The sequence below is a fragment of the Sapajus apella genome, unplaced genomic scaffold, assembly GCF_009761245.1.
Source record: "Sapajus apella isolate SASKATOON/1434 unplaced genomic scaffold, GSC_monkey_1.0 scaffold53, whole genome shotgun sequence".
NCBI lineage: Eukaryota > Metazoa > Chordata > Mammalia > Primates > Cebidae > Sapajus > Sapajus apella.
In genome coordinates this window covers 8,115,455-8,134,962 of record NW_022436993.1, presented here as the reverse complement: position 1 = coordinate 8,134,962, position 19,508 = coordinate 8,115,455, and the positions used below count along the sequence as shown (strand labels likewise).

General features: G+C 34.8%; 1 protein-coding gene across 1 annotated transcript in view; it reads left to right on the top strand.

Moving 5' to 3' along the window:
• PLXDC2 (plexin domain containing 2) overlaps window positions 1-19,508 on the top strand; it is a 425,653-nt gene that overhangs the window by 290,916 nt on the left and 115,229 nt on the right. The window contains exon 5 of the mRNA XM_032243929.1: window positions 15,805-15,927. Coding sequence (XP_032099820.1) covers window positions 15,805-15,927 — 123 coding nt within the window. The remainder of the gene's footprint in view (window positions 1-15,804; window positions 15,928-19,508) is intronic.

The following is a 19,508-nucleotide window of genomic DNA, read 5'->3' as shown; positions in this document are numbered from 1 at the left end:
CTATTAAATGGCAGGGCCAGAATTTACGTTGAAGCCTTTTTTTTTTTTTTTTTAAAGTTCCAGAAGCAACTTCTGCCCCTGTATATCTTTTCCAGCATGGAGGGATAACATTAGGAGAAATACCTAATGTAGATGACAGGGGATGGATGCAGCAAACCATCATGGCACATGTATACCTATGTAACAAACCTACACGATCTGTACATGTACCCCAGAACTTAAAGTATAAAAAAAAATTTATAAAAAGAAACTCTTTGGGAATTAAATATTGCCTGAAGGTAAAATAATCTCCTGGGAGAGGTGATTTAGGAGTATGTGTCAATAATAAATGTACTCATGAGAAAACCACAAACCTGAGGGTAGAGGCATCCAGGAGAGTATTTGAGGATGAGGAAAACAACCAAGTAATGAACATGTAAGAGACATGGTGCTGAGCTGAAGGGAAAGGGTGATGCATTCTGATATAGTAATGACATTTGGTTTAGAAAGCTATGTGTTAGTAACATAGTGGCAGGCTACCTCTGAAACCAGCAACTACTTGTAGTTTCTTAATTGTTTTTAACTATTGCAGTTGGCATTTGGATAGGACAACTCTTCATTGTGCAGAAATACAGAACGTTTAACAGCTGCCTCCCCTAGGTTGATCCCAGTAGTGTCCCTCAGGATTGTGACAATCAAACCCCTACCCATACACCTATTTCCTAATATCCACTGGCACTTGAGAAGCAGAGTATTAGGGAAATGGTACTGCTACGTTGCAGTGGGAATCTAAGAGAATGTTATAGAGCTCTCGACTTAACTTACTAATAATGCCATATCCGAAAAGTCAAAGGAAGCATTTAGGGAAGATCGAAATGAATCCTATGAGCCTGGTCCTAGCCGAACAAACACAACTGGCTGATGTGTTTGAAGTGATGTACAAGTAATTGGAGGCTTGAGCAAAATCTAACCTGTTTGCAGTCTTGGATGAAGGGTGAATAGAGAGATTGATTACCATCACCTTGGGGGACCAGACTACTAAAACATCTGAGAAAATGTAGTCATGATCACAACTCTGAGATTGCTAAAGGGCACATGCCTCAATAAGGGTGGAAATATCACAGAAGTTTGAGCCTGACCATAGGACTGAAAGATCAAGAGCAGACAAGAGAGGAATCAATGCAGCTACAGAGAGAGCCTGTATAGAGCTTTGATTTTGAAAGGATGTCAGAGTTCAGTGCAGATGCTCCCTATTTTGTGTTGCATGGAGGAATTGCAGCTGCATTTATGTCGTCTTTTTAAAAACTGATTAATGCACACAACAGTGTTATTTAAAGGGATTAGTTTTAGCCTAATTTTATAGAGGAAATTGCAACTCAATGAGAGTAAGTGATGACATGAGGTCATACAGCTTGTAAGACAGAAAGGAGAACGCAAATCTAAGCCTTTCCACTGCATTTTTACTGCATTTTACTTAAATATATGTATATAAAATATTTATAATATCTATTTTACATGCACTATACCTATACACAACCTGTTATGCATACACTGTATATTTATATATACATACATTAGTACATGTGTATATTTAATAGTATACACACACAAATATATATATGTTTTTATATATATATATATATATACACACACACATAAAACACTAGGTTGAATACATAAGGACATGACACTAGCTTGAATCTATAAGGTAATTGCTAAGGCAATTAAAACCCAAACCATCTAAGGAAATTTGGGGGGATACTTTAGATATTTGGGGAGGAAAGCGAAGGAAGGAATAGACCCTTGATTTGGGACTGTTGGTACAATGCAGATGGCTGTCTTTGAGAAAGCAAAGCTTTTCTACTCCTTTGAGCGTCTTTCCTGCCTAAATGAATGGGATTTCTCTTGCCATGAAAAGGGAAAGACAATGAAGAGATTGTCAGCACATTCAGGACATCACATGGTCTGATTTGGATGGATTCTGGGAAATTTCAGAGATGAGATCTCTATCTTTCCTAGAAATGTATAAACAATCATGGAAAACAGAAGCATTTCCAGAACAATGAGAGTTGGGAAAGTGTAATTATTTCAAAAATGTACAATAAAATTTGTTTTTTAAACTAGAGGCTGGATTTTGGACAAGGATCTGAAAGGGATAGTCTCCTTTTGTGTACTATCTTTACTTTAAATAGGCCTGGTTTTTAAAGTCAGGCTTGACTTACTATAGAATATTCAACATGTACAGTAAGGTCTGATGATTTAGAAAAAAGGACTCCTATCTGAAGGCAGCCGCCTGTTTATTTGTGGGCATCTTCCTTCAATGGCTGTTTCTGGACATTTTATAAATGAATTTCAAATGATAGTTTTGAAGTCCTTAGAAAAGAAAGAGACAAAATGGGGTGTAGTGGAACGTGCCTGTAGTCCCACCTACTAGGAAGGCTGAGGCAGGACAATGGCTTGTGCCCAGAAATTCAATTCTAGCCTGGGCAACATAGCAAGACCCCATCTCTTAAAGAAATGGAAAGGAAAAAGACAGTTATCTTTGTTAGGCTAGGGACATTATGGTTGAAGTGAAAGGAAGAACGATGAATGAGCTTCCTTCTCTAGACCAGGACGGAACCAGGATGGAAGCCCTGCTGATACTGTAGAGCTGTTCTAGATAGTATCTATCTTATATTGGTTATGTAGGTTCCAGTCAACCTAGGCAGAAATTCCAGGGGGAGCCAGTACTCACAAATATGGAAGCAGGATAACTTCTTCTGGAAAGGCTACCTGCAGGGTGCATGGTCAAAGATACTAGGTGGATTCAAGGCAGAGGCTTTACAAACACGGGGCAGTCTACCCAGAGACCAAGTGGACCTCATGTCCTGGGGACTATCTCTCACCTATAATTTGGCCGCAACATGTGACTCCAGCATGTGACAACAGGATCTCCATATCCTTAGCCTAGAAGTGTAAATAATTCAAAGCAACCATCTCTTTGTCCCCCATGTAGGAGTAAGACTTTGTATTTTCTTGAGATATTGACATTTTTTGGCTTAACTGAGATATAATTGGCAAATACAATTTGTATATACTTAAGATGTACAATATAGTGTTACATGTACATTGTGAAATGATTACCACTATAAACTTAATATATCCATCACTGCACATAGTTACTTTTTTTTTTTTTTGGTAAAAACACATAAGATCTATTCTTTTATCAAATTTCAAGTATGCAATACAACATTATTAACAATAGTCATCTATGCTATATATTGGATCTCCAGAACTTCATTATCCTGCAAAACTGAAACCTTATACCCTTTAGCCAGTGTCTCTCTATTCACCCTAACCCCCAGCTTCTGGCAACCACCATTCTACTCTCTAATTCTATGAGTATAACTTTTTAAATTCTACATATAGGATCTGCCCTTCTGGGACTGGCTTATCGCACAGAACAATTCCTTCCAAGTTCATCCATGTTGACACAAAAGACTTCCTTCTCTTTTAAGGATGACTGGTATTCCATATTGCACATATACCACATTTTCTTTATCCATTCATCCACTGACACACGCTTAAGTTGATCCCATATCTTGGCCATTGTGAACAATGCTGCAATGAACATAGAAGTTCAGATATCCCTTCCACATGTTGATTTCACTTCCTTGGGATATATACCGAGAAGTGGAATTGCTGGATCATATAGTAGTCCCACTTTTAATTTTGCAGAAAACTTCTGTGTTATTTCTATGATGACTGTAGTAATTTACATTTCCACCAACAACGTGTAAGAGCTCTCCTTTCTCCACCTCCGTGTCAATACTTGTTATCTTTCATGTTCTTAATAGTAATCATCCCAAAAAGTGTGATACTTTATTCTGGTGTTTTTTGTTTTGTTTGTTTGTTTGTTTTGCATTTCTTTAAAGATTAGTGATACTGAAAACTTTTTATGTACCTGTTGGCTGTTTGTGTGTTTTCTTGTGAGAAAACGTATGTTCAGGTCATTTGCCCATTGTTTAATTGGGTTATTTGTTTTCTTGCTATTAAGCTGAGTTCTTTATATATTTTCCATAATGACCCCTTAGCAGAGATATAATTTGCAAATGTCTTCTCCCATTCTGTAGGTTTTCTCTTGACTCTGTTGATTGTTTCCTTTAATAGCTTTTCAGTTGCATGAAATCTCATTTGTCTATCTGTGTTTTGTTTCAGGGGTCATCTCCAAAAACAAAATAAAAATCATGGCCCAGATCAATGTCAGGAAACATTTCCCCTAGGTTTTCTTCCAATAGTTTTATAGTTCTGGTCTCACATTTAAGTCTTTAATCTACTTTGAGTTGATTTTTGCATATGGTGTGAAATTATCCTCAAATTTTAGTTTTCTGCATATGGATATCTAGTTTTCTAACAATATTTGTTAAAGAGACTAACTTTTCACCCATATGTTCTTGCCACATTTGTTGAAAATCAATGACCATAAATGCTTAGGTTTAGTGCTGGGCTGTAGGTTCTGTTCCATTGGTCTGTGAGACTGTTTTCATTCCAGAACCATTCTGTTTTGATTACTGTAGCTTTGTCATAGATTTTGAAGTCAGGTAGTGTGATGCCTCTAGCTTTGTTTTTCTTGCTCAAAATTGCTTTGGCAGTTACAGGCTGTTTGTGGTTCCATATGAATTTCATGATTTTTTTTTCTATTTCTGTGAAAATGCATTGGAATTTTGATAAGAATTGCATTTAACATGTAAATTGTTTGGGTCATATGGACAGTTTAATATTTTTAATTTTTAATTCTTCTATGATCACAGGATATAATTCATTTTATTTGTGATTTCTTTAATTTCTTTAACCAATGCTTCAGTTTATAGATCTTTTATCTTTGGTTAAAATTATTTATAAATATTTTAATTCTTGATGCTATTGTATATGAGAGTGATAATTTCTATTTTGGATAGTTTGTTGTTAGTGTATACAAGCACAACTGGTTTTTGCGTGTTTATCGTGTATCTGGTACTTTTACTGAATTTGTTTATTAGTGCTAACAGTTTTTTTGGAGGAGTTTTAAGGATTTTGTATATAAAACATTATGTCATCTGCAAAGATAATTTTATTTTTTCCCATCTGGTTTGATTGTCTTTTATTTATTTTTTCTTGATTAATTGCTCTGGCTAGAACTTCTATTATTATATTGAATAGAAGTGGCAAGAGTGAGCATCCTTATCTTGTTACTAATCCAGAGAAACTTTTAGCTTTTTATTGTTGAGAATGATACTATCTGTGGACTTGTCATACATATTCTTTATTGTCTTATGTTACATTCTATCTATATCTAATTTACTGAGAGTTTTTATCATGAAAGGATGTTAAATTTTGTTAAATACTTCTTTACATATATTGAGCTGATCATATAATTTTTAAATTTCATTCTGTTAATGTGGTATATCAATTAGCAAATCAATATATATTTATTGATTTGTGTATGTTAAAACAAGGATAAATCCTACGTGATCATGGGGAATGATTTTTTTAAATGTGCTGTTGAATCAGATTTTCTATTATTTTGGTGAGGATTTCCACGTCTACATTTATCAGGGACATTGATCTATAGTTTTCTTTTATTGTAATGTTTTTGTCTGACTGGCATCCAGGTAATGCTGGCCATGAGAAAAGAATTTGCAAGTGTTTCTTTCTCTACAATTTTTTTGGAAGAGTTTGAGTACTATTGGTGTTAAATCTCCTTTAAATATTTGGTAGACCTTACCCCAGTAAAGTCATCAGTCCTGAGCTCTTCTTTGTTTGGAGGTTTTTGATTACTGATTAAGTCTCTTTACTTGTTATTTGTTTTTCCATATTTTCTATTCTGTTTTTTGTTCTGGTTACTTTTATCCCTATTTTCTGTTCTATTTGGAGTTTCTATTCTGTTCTGTTCAGACATGGTAATATGTATGTTTCTAGAAATGTATACACTGCTTCTAGGTTATCCAATTATTTGGCGTATAATTTTTATAGTAGTTTCTTCTGAAGAAACTGCAATAAAAGAAACTAATATAGAAGAGATGGGTTGTTTCATCATATTGGTCAGGCTGATCTTGAACTCCTGACCTCAGGTGATCCTCCTGCCTTGGCCTTCCAAAGTGCTGGCCTTACACATATGAGCCACTTATAATTTTATTATTTTCTTTTTTCTTTTTAGTTTAACTGAAAGTTACCATTTTGTTTCTTTTTTTAAGAAAAACCCAACTCCTGGTTTCATTAATCTTTTGTATTGTCTTTTCTAGTCTCTCTATCATTCATATATATTCTGATCTTTTTTATTTCCTTTCTTCTGCTAACTCTTTATTATTTCCTTTCTTAAGCTTAGTTTGTTCTTTTTTTCTAGTTCCTTGAGGTGTCATATTAGGTTGCTTTTATGAAATTTTCCTTTTTTCTTCATGTGAGCATTTATTGCTATAAACTTACCTCTTAGAACTGCTTTTGATGCGTCCCATAAAATTTGCAAAGTTGTGTTTGCATTTTTGTTTGTCTATATCTTTTAAGTTCGCTATTATTTATTCTTTGACTCATTGGTTTTTCAGAACTGTGTTATTTAATTTTCACCTATTTGTGAATGTTTCCAAATTTCCTCCTCTTATTAATTTCTAATTTCATCTCATTGTGGTATGAAAAGATACTTTATATAACTTAAATCTTCCTTAAATCTGTGAAGACTTTTATTTGACTTAACACGTGATCTATCCTAACACATATTCCATGTACATTTGGCAAGAATATATATTCTGCTGCTGTTTTGATTATTTGTGAGCCATGTTACCTTACATTGGTAACATACTCTGCATTTGATGAAGTAGGTACTTCTTTAAATCTTTATATACTGATGTTGAAAAAGAATGCCCTTCACCACTCAGCCCATCCAGAAATTCAGTGCTGGTGGCTGACAAAGTCTGTGTGCAGGCTGAAGCTTTGGGGCAGGCTGACTGGACCAGTGTTTGGGTGGGCCTAATGCATGGGTCCGCAGGAGATGACCTGGTGCCTGGGTCTGCAGATACAGGCCTGGAGCCTGGATTAACTGGGCAATCCTAGTACCTTGATCTGCATGGCAGGCATGGATCCCGGGTCAGTAGGTTTGGGCCTACATCTTGGGTCTATGGGAATCAACCTCGCAGAAGGTTTGTTGCAGGGGCTTACCTGAAGCTTGGGTCTGTGAAGGCCAAACTACTTGGTACTGGGTGCCACATCATCCAGCCTGGAACCTAGAATTGCAAGTGTTGGCCTGCTGTTGGGGTGGGCCTGGAGTCTGGAGTCACATGGGCCAGCCTGAAGCTTAGGTCTCTATTAGCCAGCCTGACAGGCTTCACTGGAATAGGCCAGTGTTAGGGTCTACAGCAAAACTTGGTGCTGCTCACTTTACTCACCTGGAGAGTATTTCTCTGCACTGAGTTGCATAGGCCTGGAGGAAACGTGATGTGGGTGATGTGAAATTGCCTTACCTATCTTCCTCAATGTGTCTTTTCTTATTTCGGGGAGCCTCTTAGGTGCTGTCATCTGTCACCAGGATTTCTTAGCTCTTGTGAAGGTATTTTTGTCCGTGGATGGTTGCTTAAATTGATTTTTCTGAGAGTGGACAAGTGCTGGAAACCCCTATTCTGCCATATTGCTGCCATTACTCTACCTGCAAGATTAAGGCTTTTGAAATATTGCTTGGCTTTAACCTAATAGAAGAAATAAACTTGATGGGTCGTTCAATGTCTCCATGAAAAGTCAGGTACTTTGTCTACTATAAAACTCCAAGGGTTGGCCTGCATAGTCTGCACTATGAATGAACCCATGTCTAGAAATCCTAGATAATTAGAGCATTTGAGGAGGTGGGGAGGGGAGCTGTTGACAGTGACCACTAGGAGGAATTAACATGATTAACTCAGAACATGTTGCATGACTTTCTTTGAGGAACAAGAGGAAGGAGACAAGAAATAAAATCAACCATTTTGTTGTTAGTTCAAAATGAAAATTCAGGAGGAAGGTTTGGGTGTTTTTGGTTTTTGACTTTTATTTGTTTCTCTTTTTTGTCTGATCTTCCTCTCTTCATGTACACTTTTGTCTTATCTTCCTCTGTTTCAGCTCCTGTTTCTTCAGGAGTTAGGGAGAGGCTCTTTATACAGTCAACGCAAATTTTTATATTGGCAATTGTATGAACATAATTTGCAGCTGATAACAGAGTTGTCACTTGTTGCTTTTTACCCCCAAGGAATGGTTTTGTTGTGGTTTATAGCCCCCAATGGTGCCTTATGCTGATAAAATTAAGGAGTCTATGATATGTGACATATGTTAACACATCTAAATATATTTTTATTTTATATACAAAATATATTTGACATATTTTACCTTGACAGCTGGTTACAAGTATAAATATGGGAACTATTTGGTGATTGACAATATTATAGGTTGCTTCCCAAGAACTGATGGATATAATTTAATGTAAAAAACCCTTAATATATTTTAAGTTGATAGCTGGTTGGAATTGTAAAGGGGAAGTATTTGACGATTGACAATACTACGAATTTCTTCTTAGGAACCAGTGATTAGTAAACTCCCATGAATTTCAGAATACTTCTATTTCTTTCCTTCATTTTTTTTATTAACCGTCTAGTTTGCATATACAAGCCGATATCCTCATAGTAAACTATGTGGTCTAGTAGCACCAATTTTTTTCAGAGGAAGCCTATTACATAAAACCTGTCATTGTCCTGCGGCAGCTGGCCAACAGCTACATTACCAGATAACTCACCACAACTTTTAATTTTCAAATTATCAATTGCTGCCACACAGGGTCATATTTAAAAATATGACAAGTAGTTATATTAAAGAAGGTAGTTTATAGCATATGAAAACGTGTCATGACTTACAAAATAGAATTTGTGCAAAACATAAGTTGAATTGTTCTGAGACCTCATCAAATTGTTCAAGCGACTTGTCTACCATCAACACTGAGCTGTTGACAAATAATAACCACAAACTTTCAGTAAAATAATTCAGTTCTTCATGAACAGGAGTGGAACATGTATAAGGTTGGTGAGAGATTATGATGAGGAAGTGGGTCTTCCAATCCTTACGTGTAAAAGATCGTAAATTTCAGATCTATTTGATTAATGTGTAGCGATAACAGTACACGTCATAACAAGGATGACATATACCATTATCATTTGTACTCGAAAGGCAGCATTTACCTACAAATGTTCAATGCCCTACAGGCATACCCACCAACTCCAGCCTATCCTCTTGGGTCCAAAATATTAACTAAAAGATGATGAAATAGAATATTTTATGACACACCTTTCACATTAAAGTTTTACAGAGTGTTTCACAAGCAATTATAGCTCCTTTGTGCTTCCTTTATTACTGTGACACTTCCAATTAAACAGAACAACCACTTGTCACCAATAGGAGGTTAATATTTTTACAAAGTGCTTGTTCCATCAGAATATAAGGAGAAATATATCAAACCAAGAACTTTGGACACTCAGGTTTTTCTTACCTAGCATCTTGTTAAGGATCAATGGTGTACCTTAACTCAAACAATAATAAGGCAGGTAAAACACACGACATACATTTAGGTCTGAAGCACAGTTTTAAAGTTATATAAATATCCTAGCATAAGTCTAAGATTAATGCATATATATTTTATAGAAGAGGCATCGAGGGGTGAAAATTAGAGCAAATACAAGTGATTCATTGATTTTCTGCAATTTTCAAGCATTCATCTATAGTATTGACTCTTTCAGCCTTCACCACAACCCAATGATATTGATTCCATTACATTCCCATTTAACAGATTAGGTGACTGAGGTACACAGAGGCTAAGTCATTTAAGTCACATCACTAGAAAATAATTTTATGCTATCCGGAAGTGAATTTTCTCACCATGTGTGATTCCCATATCAATTGGTTGCCTTACACTTGGCGAATTACAATAGAGGAATATAATATAAATCTATTTATAAAATCTTGCAATTAAAATAACAGAGGCTTTAGTATTACAATAAAAGTAGCATGGTTTGAGGTGGCCACCACTCTGCTCTAAGGCACAGATGCTGGAATTTTCACACAGACAGAATAAGTCTTTTCTTCCTCAACCTCCTTGTTTAAGTATACAATTCAATGAGGGAGAGTGTAAAGCAGGTCCTTGAATAAAATTGTTCTGTTCAACTTCATTCTCAATGTTGATTAGAAGAAAATAACCAAACAAACAAACAAAAAACGGATTCCTGGCCAGGGCCACTGTCTGTGTGGAGTCTACATGTTCTCCCCATGTCTATGTGGGCTTTCTCCGGGTCCTTCAGTTTCCTCTCACATTCCAAAGATGTGCACATGAGATTTACTGGCATGTCAACATGGTCTCCATGGTCTCAGTGTGACTGAGTGTGGGTGTATGTGGGAGTGTGCCCTATGATGGGATGGCTTCTGGCCCAGGGTTGGTACTCGCCTCACTCCCTGAACTGCCAGGAAAGGCTCTGGCCACCTGTGACCCAGAAATAAAATAACTGGGTAAATACTTATCTTACCTGTTTTTTATTAACCTTTCTTAAATGTACGTATAGCTCAAGTTCATTTAAATATTTACAATTAGAAGTGTTTTTGGTCTTTATTTAGAAGTTTGGTGAGGTTTTGTATCCAGAAATATGCCATAAGAACTTAACTTTGACTGAGAACATTTAGCCAATGCTGAAATTGTTTGCCTTACATATTTTTCCTTAAAGTCGCAGCTTCCAAGAACCTGTAGATGTTAAGTGAGAACTTACTGTATAGTAGTGGGAACTGTCATCTGGTGACAATTTTAACTTGTTTATGGGGATTGTCAGCATGCCTGCAGAGTGGTTGCCTTAGAAATGATGTCAGGAGAAGTAAAAGGAATGCTGCCTAGCTTTCCTTCTTCTGGCGTACCTGATGTGAGGCTGGACACAGAATGACTGCAAAAATTTATTGTAAAGAGCCCATAACATTTGGAATCACAAGACCTATTGTAGCCATGTGGCTTTGGGCAAATTACCCAGTCTTATTAAATACTTCATTTAATCAATGGAAATAATACTAACTGCACCACTATTCTTTTTAAAGTTAGTGCAAGAATACAATTACAAAAATACATGAAGGCTGGGTGCAGTGGCTCACACCTGCAATCCCAGCACTTTGTGAAGCCAAGGCTGGTGGATCGCTTGAGACCAGGAGTTCAAGACCGGCCTGGCCAACATGGTGAAACCATGTCTCTGCTAAAAATACTAAAATTAGCTGGGCATGATAGTGCATGCCTGTAATCCCAGGCACTTGGGAGGCTGAGACAGGAGGATCACTTGAGCCTGGGAGGTGTAGTTTGTAGTGAGCCAAGATAGTGCCACTGTACTCCAGCCTGGGTGACAGAGCAAGACAAGAAAGAAAAAGAAAAAGAAAAAGAAAAAGAAAAGGAAGGAAGGAAGAAAAGAAAAGAAAGAAAAGAAAAGAAAAGAAAGAAAGAGAAAGAAAAGGAAAGAAAGGGAAGGAAGGAAGGAAGGAAAGAAAAAGAGAAAGAAAGAAAGAAGGAAAGAGAGAGAGAGAATGGAAAGAAAAGAAAAAAGAAAGAAAGAGAGAAAGAAAGAAGGAAGGAAAGAAGGAAGGAAGGGGAAGGGGAAGAGAAAGGAGGAAGGAAAGAAGGGAGGGAGGGAGGGACAGATGGAGGGAGGGAGGGAGGGACAGATGGAGGGCGGGAGGGAGGGAGGGAAGGAAAGAAGGAAAGAAGAAAAGAAGGAAAGGAAAGAGAAAGAACAGAAGAATATACATGAAAATAATATAATTAGCAAAGGCCTATATAGATACTGGTTAATTTCTCCATTACCAGAATATTTCTGGTTAGTACATACATAGTTAAGATTAATAAATCTATAATGATTGATTGGAATTTATTCATGACAAGACCTACAATGGTAGAATCCCCAAAATGACTTGATGAGACTTCCAGATAGAAAAGCAGATTATTCACATGACTAGAGACCACCTACAGAAAGCAGCCCAAGGAAATTCTTCAGGGTACAAAAACAAAGCTGTTGATTACAAATGAACTCAGAATTTAACTCTGGTTTTAATAGTTGTTAAGGCAAAAGGGAATGGCCATGTGTTCACTATTATTTGAGATTCAAAGAACAGAATATGTTTGCTTCTTTAACTTGATTTTTTTAAATTAAGATGTCTTTCCCAGTCCCAAATTATCTGCATAAATGACTTTTCTGCAAAGGCAGATGAGCAAATGAGTGCTATTTATAGTAGAATCACATAGTAAGCAAAGGAGATATTGTATGATTAGCTTTTCAAATGGCTACAAAGAAATGTAAATAAAATAGTCAAAACATATATCCAAAGGATTATAAATCATTCTACTATAAAGACACATATGCATGTATATTTATTGCAGTACTATTCACAATAGCAAAGACTTGGAACCAACCCAAATGCCCATCAATGACAGACAGGATAAAGAAAATGTGGCACATACATACCATGTAATACTATGTAGCCCCTAAAAAGTAGGAGTTCATGGCCTTAGCAGGGATGTGGATGAAGCTGGAAACCATCATTCTCAGCAAACTACCACAAGAACAGAAAACCAAACACTACGTGTTGTCACTCATAAGTAGGAATTGAACAATGAGAACACATAGCCACAGGGAGGGTAACATCACACACTGGGGCCTTTTGGGATGTGGGGATCTAGGGGAGGAATAGCATTAGGGGATACACCTAATGTAGATGACAGGTTGATGTATGCAGCAAACCGCCATGGCACATGTGTACCTGTGTAACAAACCTGCATGTTCTTTGCAAGTATCCCAGAACTTAAAGTATAATAATAATAACAATTGCTTAAATTACCCCAAAACATGAAGGATCAGAAAAATATACATATTATATATATATATATACATATATTTATATTTATATTTAACTGGGCATGCCCGGAACAGCCAAAGGAAAGAAGTAAATGTCTAATGGTGTGTTGGTGGCTATGAGTGCCTTTAAAGGTTTGGAGTTTTGTTGCATTGATTTGCATAGCTCTTTCTTATTTAACACCTAATTACATTCCCCTGCAAGCTTGTAAATTTTCTCTCCACTCAATTATTAACCACTACTGAAGTGATATTTTTAAAACCTAACCTAGAAACTTAATGAGAACAAGGTAAGGTCTATCATGAGATAGGCTTCACCAAGAAGCCAAGAATTTTATTTCTTGGTCATTAGAAACTAACCTGAGATACTGATATAATTAACTTTCAGTATGGCTAAGAAAAACAAACAAGTATTCCCTGAATTAGTAAAATGAAACTCGTTTTACAGAATCGTGTTTTTTTCTTTCTTTTCTTTTTTTTTTTTTTTTTTTTTGTATTAATCTATCATGGTGGCGGTATAAATGGTGGTAGTCGTAATAGCAGTGCCAGACATGCTGGTAATTGTAGTAGCAGTTTCTTGTTCTTTGTAGGTGTGGCAACTTTAATATTCATAGTAATATAATTGATTTTAATGTTCTGGTAATAAAAGAATCAAGCTATATCCATGGCTTTTACATGTTAACAAATTATTCTATATTTCTACGGAGTTCTTTGGAAACAACTTGAAATTTCCCTTCTGACATTTGAGAAATTGTAGATTTGGGAAACATTTTCCCAATGAAAAGAAATAACAGTTAATGGTTGCTGTGATCTGAAAACTGGGTTATTGAAAGTGGAGAGCAGTTTTCCTGATAAATCTATGTAGAAACATTGAGGGGAATATATACATTATATATATATATTTAAAAAAATATATATATATATATAATATATATATATATTATTTATTTAAAAACTAACAGTAAGTATGAAGTGTCCAAAATGATCAATGCTCTTACATTTTGCAACAGTATATTTTTAGGGATTGCTGCTGTTTTTCTTACAAAGTTGTCTTGGAGAATGGATTTTGTATTTATGTAAGATTATCTTCCCTCCTTGAATAACTGCCCTTCATTCCCCAAGTTAAGCAGTTTTTTCTGTTTGTACACGGAGAATATAAAGAAGAGAAATAACCTACCTGGAGCTGTTTTCTCTGAAATAACACTTTCAGAGTCTAATTCAGACATTTCCCTTAAAAGATTGTATCTATAGAATTTTTGTATTCATTTTAACGATGACATTATAAATGCATGCTGGTGAGGATAGGAGAAAAAATAGAGACACTGAAAAACAGTTACTCTTCATGTTTATAATGTTAAGGATGTGATATTGCACTTTGAATATTAGGAATATGACTGAAAATCCAGAGAGAAATATAATAAAAGCAATGACCATATCACCATAACATTTTTTAATACACTTGAGCTATGTGAAATTACAAATGTACAAAATTCTGCTTAAGACATCAGTTATTTATTTTAAAAGAGTGCTTGGCAAATAAGCAAGAAGTCATGGTGATAAAAATACACATTGAAGATTTTTCCAGTTAAAATATTTTTTAAGATGAATAGCTATAGTTTAATTATGCTTTTGATGAAAAGTTAAAAGGTAGTCAAAGGAAAGAAGGTGTTATCAAAAAGAAATTAATTTCTAAGTAAATAACTATAGGTGTAATTCTGCAATAACCTGCAGAATTTAGAACATCACAATTTGGAATTTGAAACAATGAAGACTGCAAAATGCCAATGAAATATTTATTCAGACCTTAAAATGAGTTATCAAAGTAACATTTTTTGAGCTTCAAATATTGCATTGCTTCTTTATTGTTTCTTGTGAATGTAGAAAAATGATTTATATTAGTCTTGGGTATCTAATTAAATCATGACTACCCATACATTACATCACATTGTCACAAATAATTTGCTTTGCATTTTATTTGTGTGTGTGCATTTGCATATGTATTTTAATTGTGTATTTCTTAGATTAATATTAAAATTAGTTAGCATTCCCTGAGCTGACTCTCCTTTCAGGCAGCTAAAGACTTTGTAGGCAAGAAGCCAGCACAGGATTAACAATTTGTCATGGATAATCCGCAAAGTAAATAAACCTAGTGTGAAAAATTGAAAGTGGGTTAGACTTGTAACATAGGAGCTATTGAAAGTTAATTCAAAGCTGAAGTCCTCCATAGTAAATTCCCTCTCATTATCCAACTGCTAGAATAGACTGGCATTGATTAAATCTCTAAATAGAGAGGCATTTGTGCATGGTCAATGTTTTACCATCTTATCTGCAAACATATAGACTTTATCTTCTTGACAGTGTGCTGATAATATAGAGACTTGAGCAATCCAAGAAATGTGAAATCTTCACTGTGGGTGTTTAGCACCCTTTCAACTTTCAAGGAAAAAAAAAAGCATCAGAACATTTTCTGCGTTTTAGCAGGTGTCATTTCTAAAATGTCCTATGCCGAGATGGTAGGTTAAATAAATATCATGAAACTGAATTCACTCATTCAAAAGACTTGTATGGTAACCTAGTGTTAAAATAACAAGGGATTAATAATGGCAAATTGAATATTTTAATTACTTATCATACAGTATTAGCATTTTTAGACTACTAATCTCATCCAGATAATACTCACTTTTCCCACAATTAAAATTGTGCATGTTTTAGATTTTGGATTTGCCAGTCTGCAAGGTTCTACCAAATCGTATCAGAATTTGTTACTTAATCCAGACCAAGTATTGTTAATTAGACACTAAGATATTAAATATCTTTTTTTCCAGCTACCGTGACATTTTATTTTAAAAATTTGACTGTAATGGAGTTGGAAGTATTTTAATTATAATTTTATATGGGCGTCTTTTTCTGAACATGTTTCCTATTTTTCTGTTTCTAGGTTTCATATACACTGGAGAAGTTGTACATCGGATGCTAACAGCTACACAGTACATAGCACCTTTAATGGCAAATTTCGATCCCAGTGTATCCAGAAATTCAACTGTCAGATATTTTGATAATGGTATGTATTGATTAGCATATATTTTGCTGCATATTTATTTTTAACCTCAAGCATCAGATTCATGTTAATGTTTTGTGGACTCTATATTTTTTTGGTGTGTAAACTGCTTAATGCAAATGGTCTGAGATGACAAATGTTATACTGTTAACTGTTAAGATTTATAAAGTACACAAATGACATTTATCCAACATGTTTATTAACATATACTATACACAATAGAAATGAGTTGCTGTAGACAAGACCTCAAAGCAAATGTATTTTTGATGCATTTCAATAAGTTTTTGATGCTATTTCAGTAAATCAGTTTTCCAATTTTACCATCAGAAAAAAAATGGAAATTAGAATAATTTTCTTAGTTCTGATCTTCCAGTAGAAGCCAGTGGCATAATATAGTGATATAAAATTTCTAGAACTTATGACTTGTATGTATCCATAAGATTAACACATATTTTTAAAAGTATAAAGTAGTGTGGGTAGTTCAACTTAAGAAAATAAAGTTTTCTTGACTTTAAAAAATGAGTGAGAGTCCATTAAGATTTATCAAATACACCAAGAGCAATATATCCCTGCTATTACTTTTTGTGACATATGAAGTAGAGAAAAAACTAGAATATATCGTTAAATGCTGCCAAAATCCAAGTGAGAAATTCAAGGTCTTAGAGACACAAATGAATTTTCATCTCAACATCTTATCGAAAGCCGTATCTTTGGTAGAGAAAATAAATTATAGGTAAAAAAGTGTTGATATTGGAAAGATTAATTAAATTTAAAATTTTCTGTGTATTTATCATTCACAAATGGTATTTATTTGTTCAAATGACAATTTTATACCTGCAAATTGTACAAGCATTTGGGGTGAACAGAATTATTACTGCTCTTATTTCTGTTGATCAAGGAAGAAATTTATTTGTGGTTGAAATAGACTTGATGGTAGCAGTAGCCTTGGAAAAATATGATCATTTTGCTAAGAGCAGCCTCCTAACCAGTGTGATGAAGCCATTTTACAGTTCAAAATAGCACAGTGGGATACTAACCACAGCTAGATATTCACTAGGAATACACTTTGAACAATTTGAGTAACACCAAGGTATGATCCAATGTTAAGTAACTCGAAATATTAACTATAATGATTTCTCTCTATTATTTTAAAAACATATATTCTCTTCCATTTCTTAAAACCTCACAAGGTGCTAACACCCAAGGATGTGCAAGTAGAGTGTAAATACAGTATGCTTGAGGCAAAACTGCAGCCAGAAACTTATCTGAAACTTATTCTATGATTCCCATACAAAATTGCCTTGGGAATCTATCCTGAGGAAATAATGAATGATTTAATGAAAATTGACTATTTTCCAAGCTCCGACACTCACTAGATGATATTAGAGTCATTTACTTATGGGCACATAATTCAAATGACCATGTTTTTATAATGTTGGTATCAAAATCATAAAGCATATTAAATAAGTCTCTCTCCATATATTCTCATATACCTTGTTTCTGGGTAGCTCTTAATATTTGAATTTTACATGTATTTGATTGATTTTTTAAAAATTGATGTGTACTACTCCAACTGAACTTTAAGTTCTTTAAAAACAAGGGCTGTGGCTATTTATAAGAAATCATTTTATCTCCGGTACCCTGCATAGATTTTTAATAGGCATGGACCCTAAATAATTATTTAATGAATGAATAAAAATAATTAAATGTATAAAGTGAGTATTTATTTCTGGGAATTATAAAAGCATTATTATTCAAAAATGCATGTATTTTTTACCCACTGAAATATCTTCTGTGTAATGACATTCCATAGGAATCTAATATTGAGAAATATTGAGTTCAAACAATATGAAAATGAAAGCTTGCATTTTATTAAATGAGGGAAACACTTTTAAATACTGTAAGCCTCTTCACAAAGTCCTTTTTTACCACGGCAACTTGCTGAAATATTTTCAAGCTTGGTTAGAATCATTGGGAGCATACTTAAAGATTGGAAACTCAACAATTTAGGAAAGCAGTCTTCTCTGGAGAAGATAGCAACAGGTCAGAAAATTTAAATCAGTAAGTGTTGAGAGGGCTATGCTATTACATAATATAAAAGTTAGCATGTACAAACAGTGTGATTTTTAACAACCTGCTACTAACAAAATATTAGGAATCTTTTCCTCAGAATTTGCATTATAAACTTTAATTTATATAGCCCTCTCTTTTTCATAAATAATCAAGGATAACTATATTTTCTTGTATTTAATGCAGAAATCACTTGAAGGCAGAAATTATACTTTCTGTGTTATAGGAGAGGAAACGGGCTCATGCAGATTAATTGTGTCCAAGTTCACACGGGAAGTTTTATAGAGGCAAGGTGCAAGTCTAAGTCTTCTGACCTCTGGCTCATTGTTTTCACTGCATCACCGGAGCGTGATAGAAACTAGATAATACAGACTAGTATCTACATATTTTTATACATTCATGACAACTGTTTCTTCTTTTGTCAATATTTCTAGGCTATATTGTTGTCTGTGAGTGTTTTCAACTGCGGTGTGTTCAAAGGACAATTGTAGTTGGTCAGTGCCTGTTCTAGACTGGCATTTTCATTTTTTTATGTATGATATCTGTCTGGTTCACTACTGAATCCCTAATGTCCGGCTCTCATTAGGCCCTCAATACATTATTCAGTTAATGAGTCAATGAATGTTCATAATGACATAGTGGAAAAAAGTACACTTGAAGATAAAAGGTTAAAAAATAAATGTGTCTTTCAGGAAGAAAAAAGTAACTAGAGAATAGGGAAGAGACTAGAGCTTGGGGGTAGACATGTGTGAAGGAAAAGGAAGTTAGGAGGCATTTCACAATTAGAAAATCCCTATACTTAAAAAATCATGGGAAGTTTCCGGGCTATTGTCTTCTTGCCCTCCCCTCTTCTCCCTTCCCTTCCCCTCCCCCCTCCCCCTCCCCTCCCCTCCTTTTTTCTCCCTCTTTCTCCCCCTTTCTCCCTTTTCCCCTTTCCCTCCCCTTATCTTTTTTCTTTCCAAAAGGACAATATAGACAGAGAGATGCCCATGGGAGGAAACCTGGGTGGTCTTTACTCAAAGCAGTAATACTGACTAAAAGCACCAAGGTCAAGTTCAATTTTTTCTTTAAAAAACATTTAAAGTTTTGCCTCAAAAGAAGTCCATTTCTATACTTCAACACTCTTCAAAGACTTACAATAGAGCTTTCAAAATATTTGAAATAACGTGTCTATTTAAAGTTGTCAACTAGCTCAAGAGGTGTTACTAATAGCACCAAACAGTTACTGAAAATTAATTCTTCCGTGCAACTGTAATTTTTAAATATATCAGATATTTATTGCTGAGAGATAAAATTTGCTCTTTTAGTTCTATGATTTTCATTTTCAACACAACTTTTTTGGGCAACAATATTTTTGTAAGCCGAACAGAAAAATCTAATATTTAGAGTGAAGAAGTCTTAGCAGCTCATTTCTTTTCTTTTTTTAAAAAAAGAGACTACACAAATGTCATTTAAAACAAAAATATGACTTCTCACTGGTGACTATTAAACTGTGTTTCAGTTTTTATGTCATG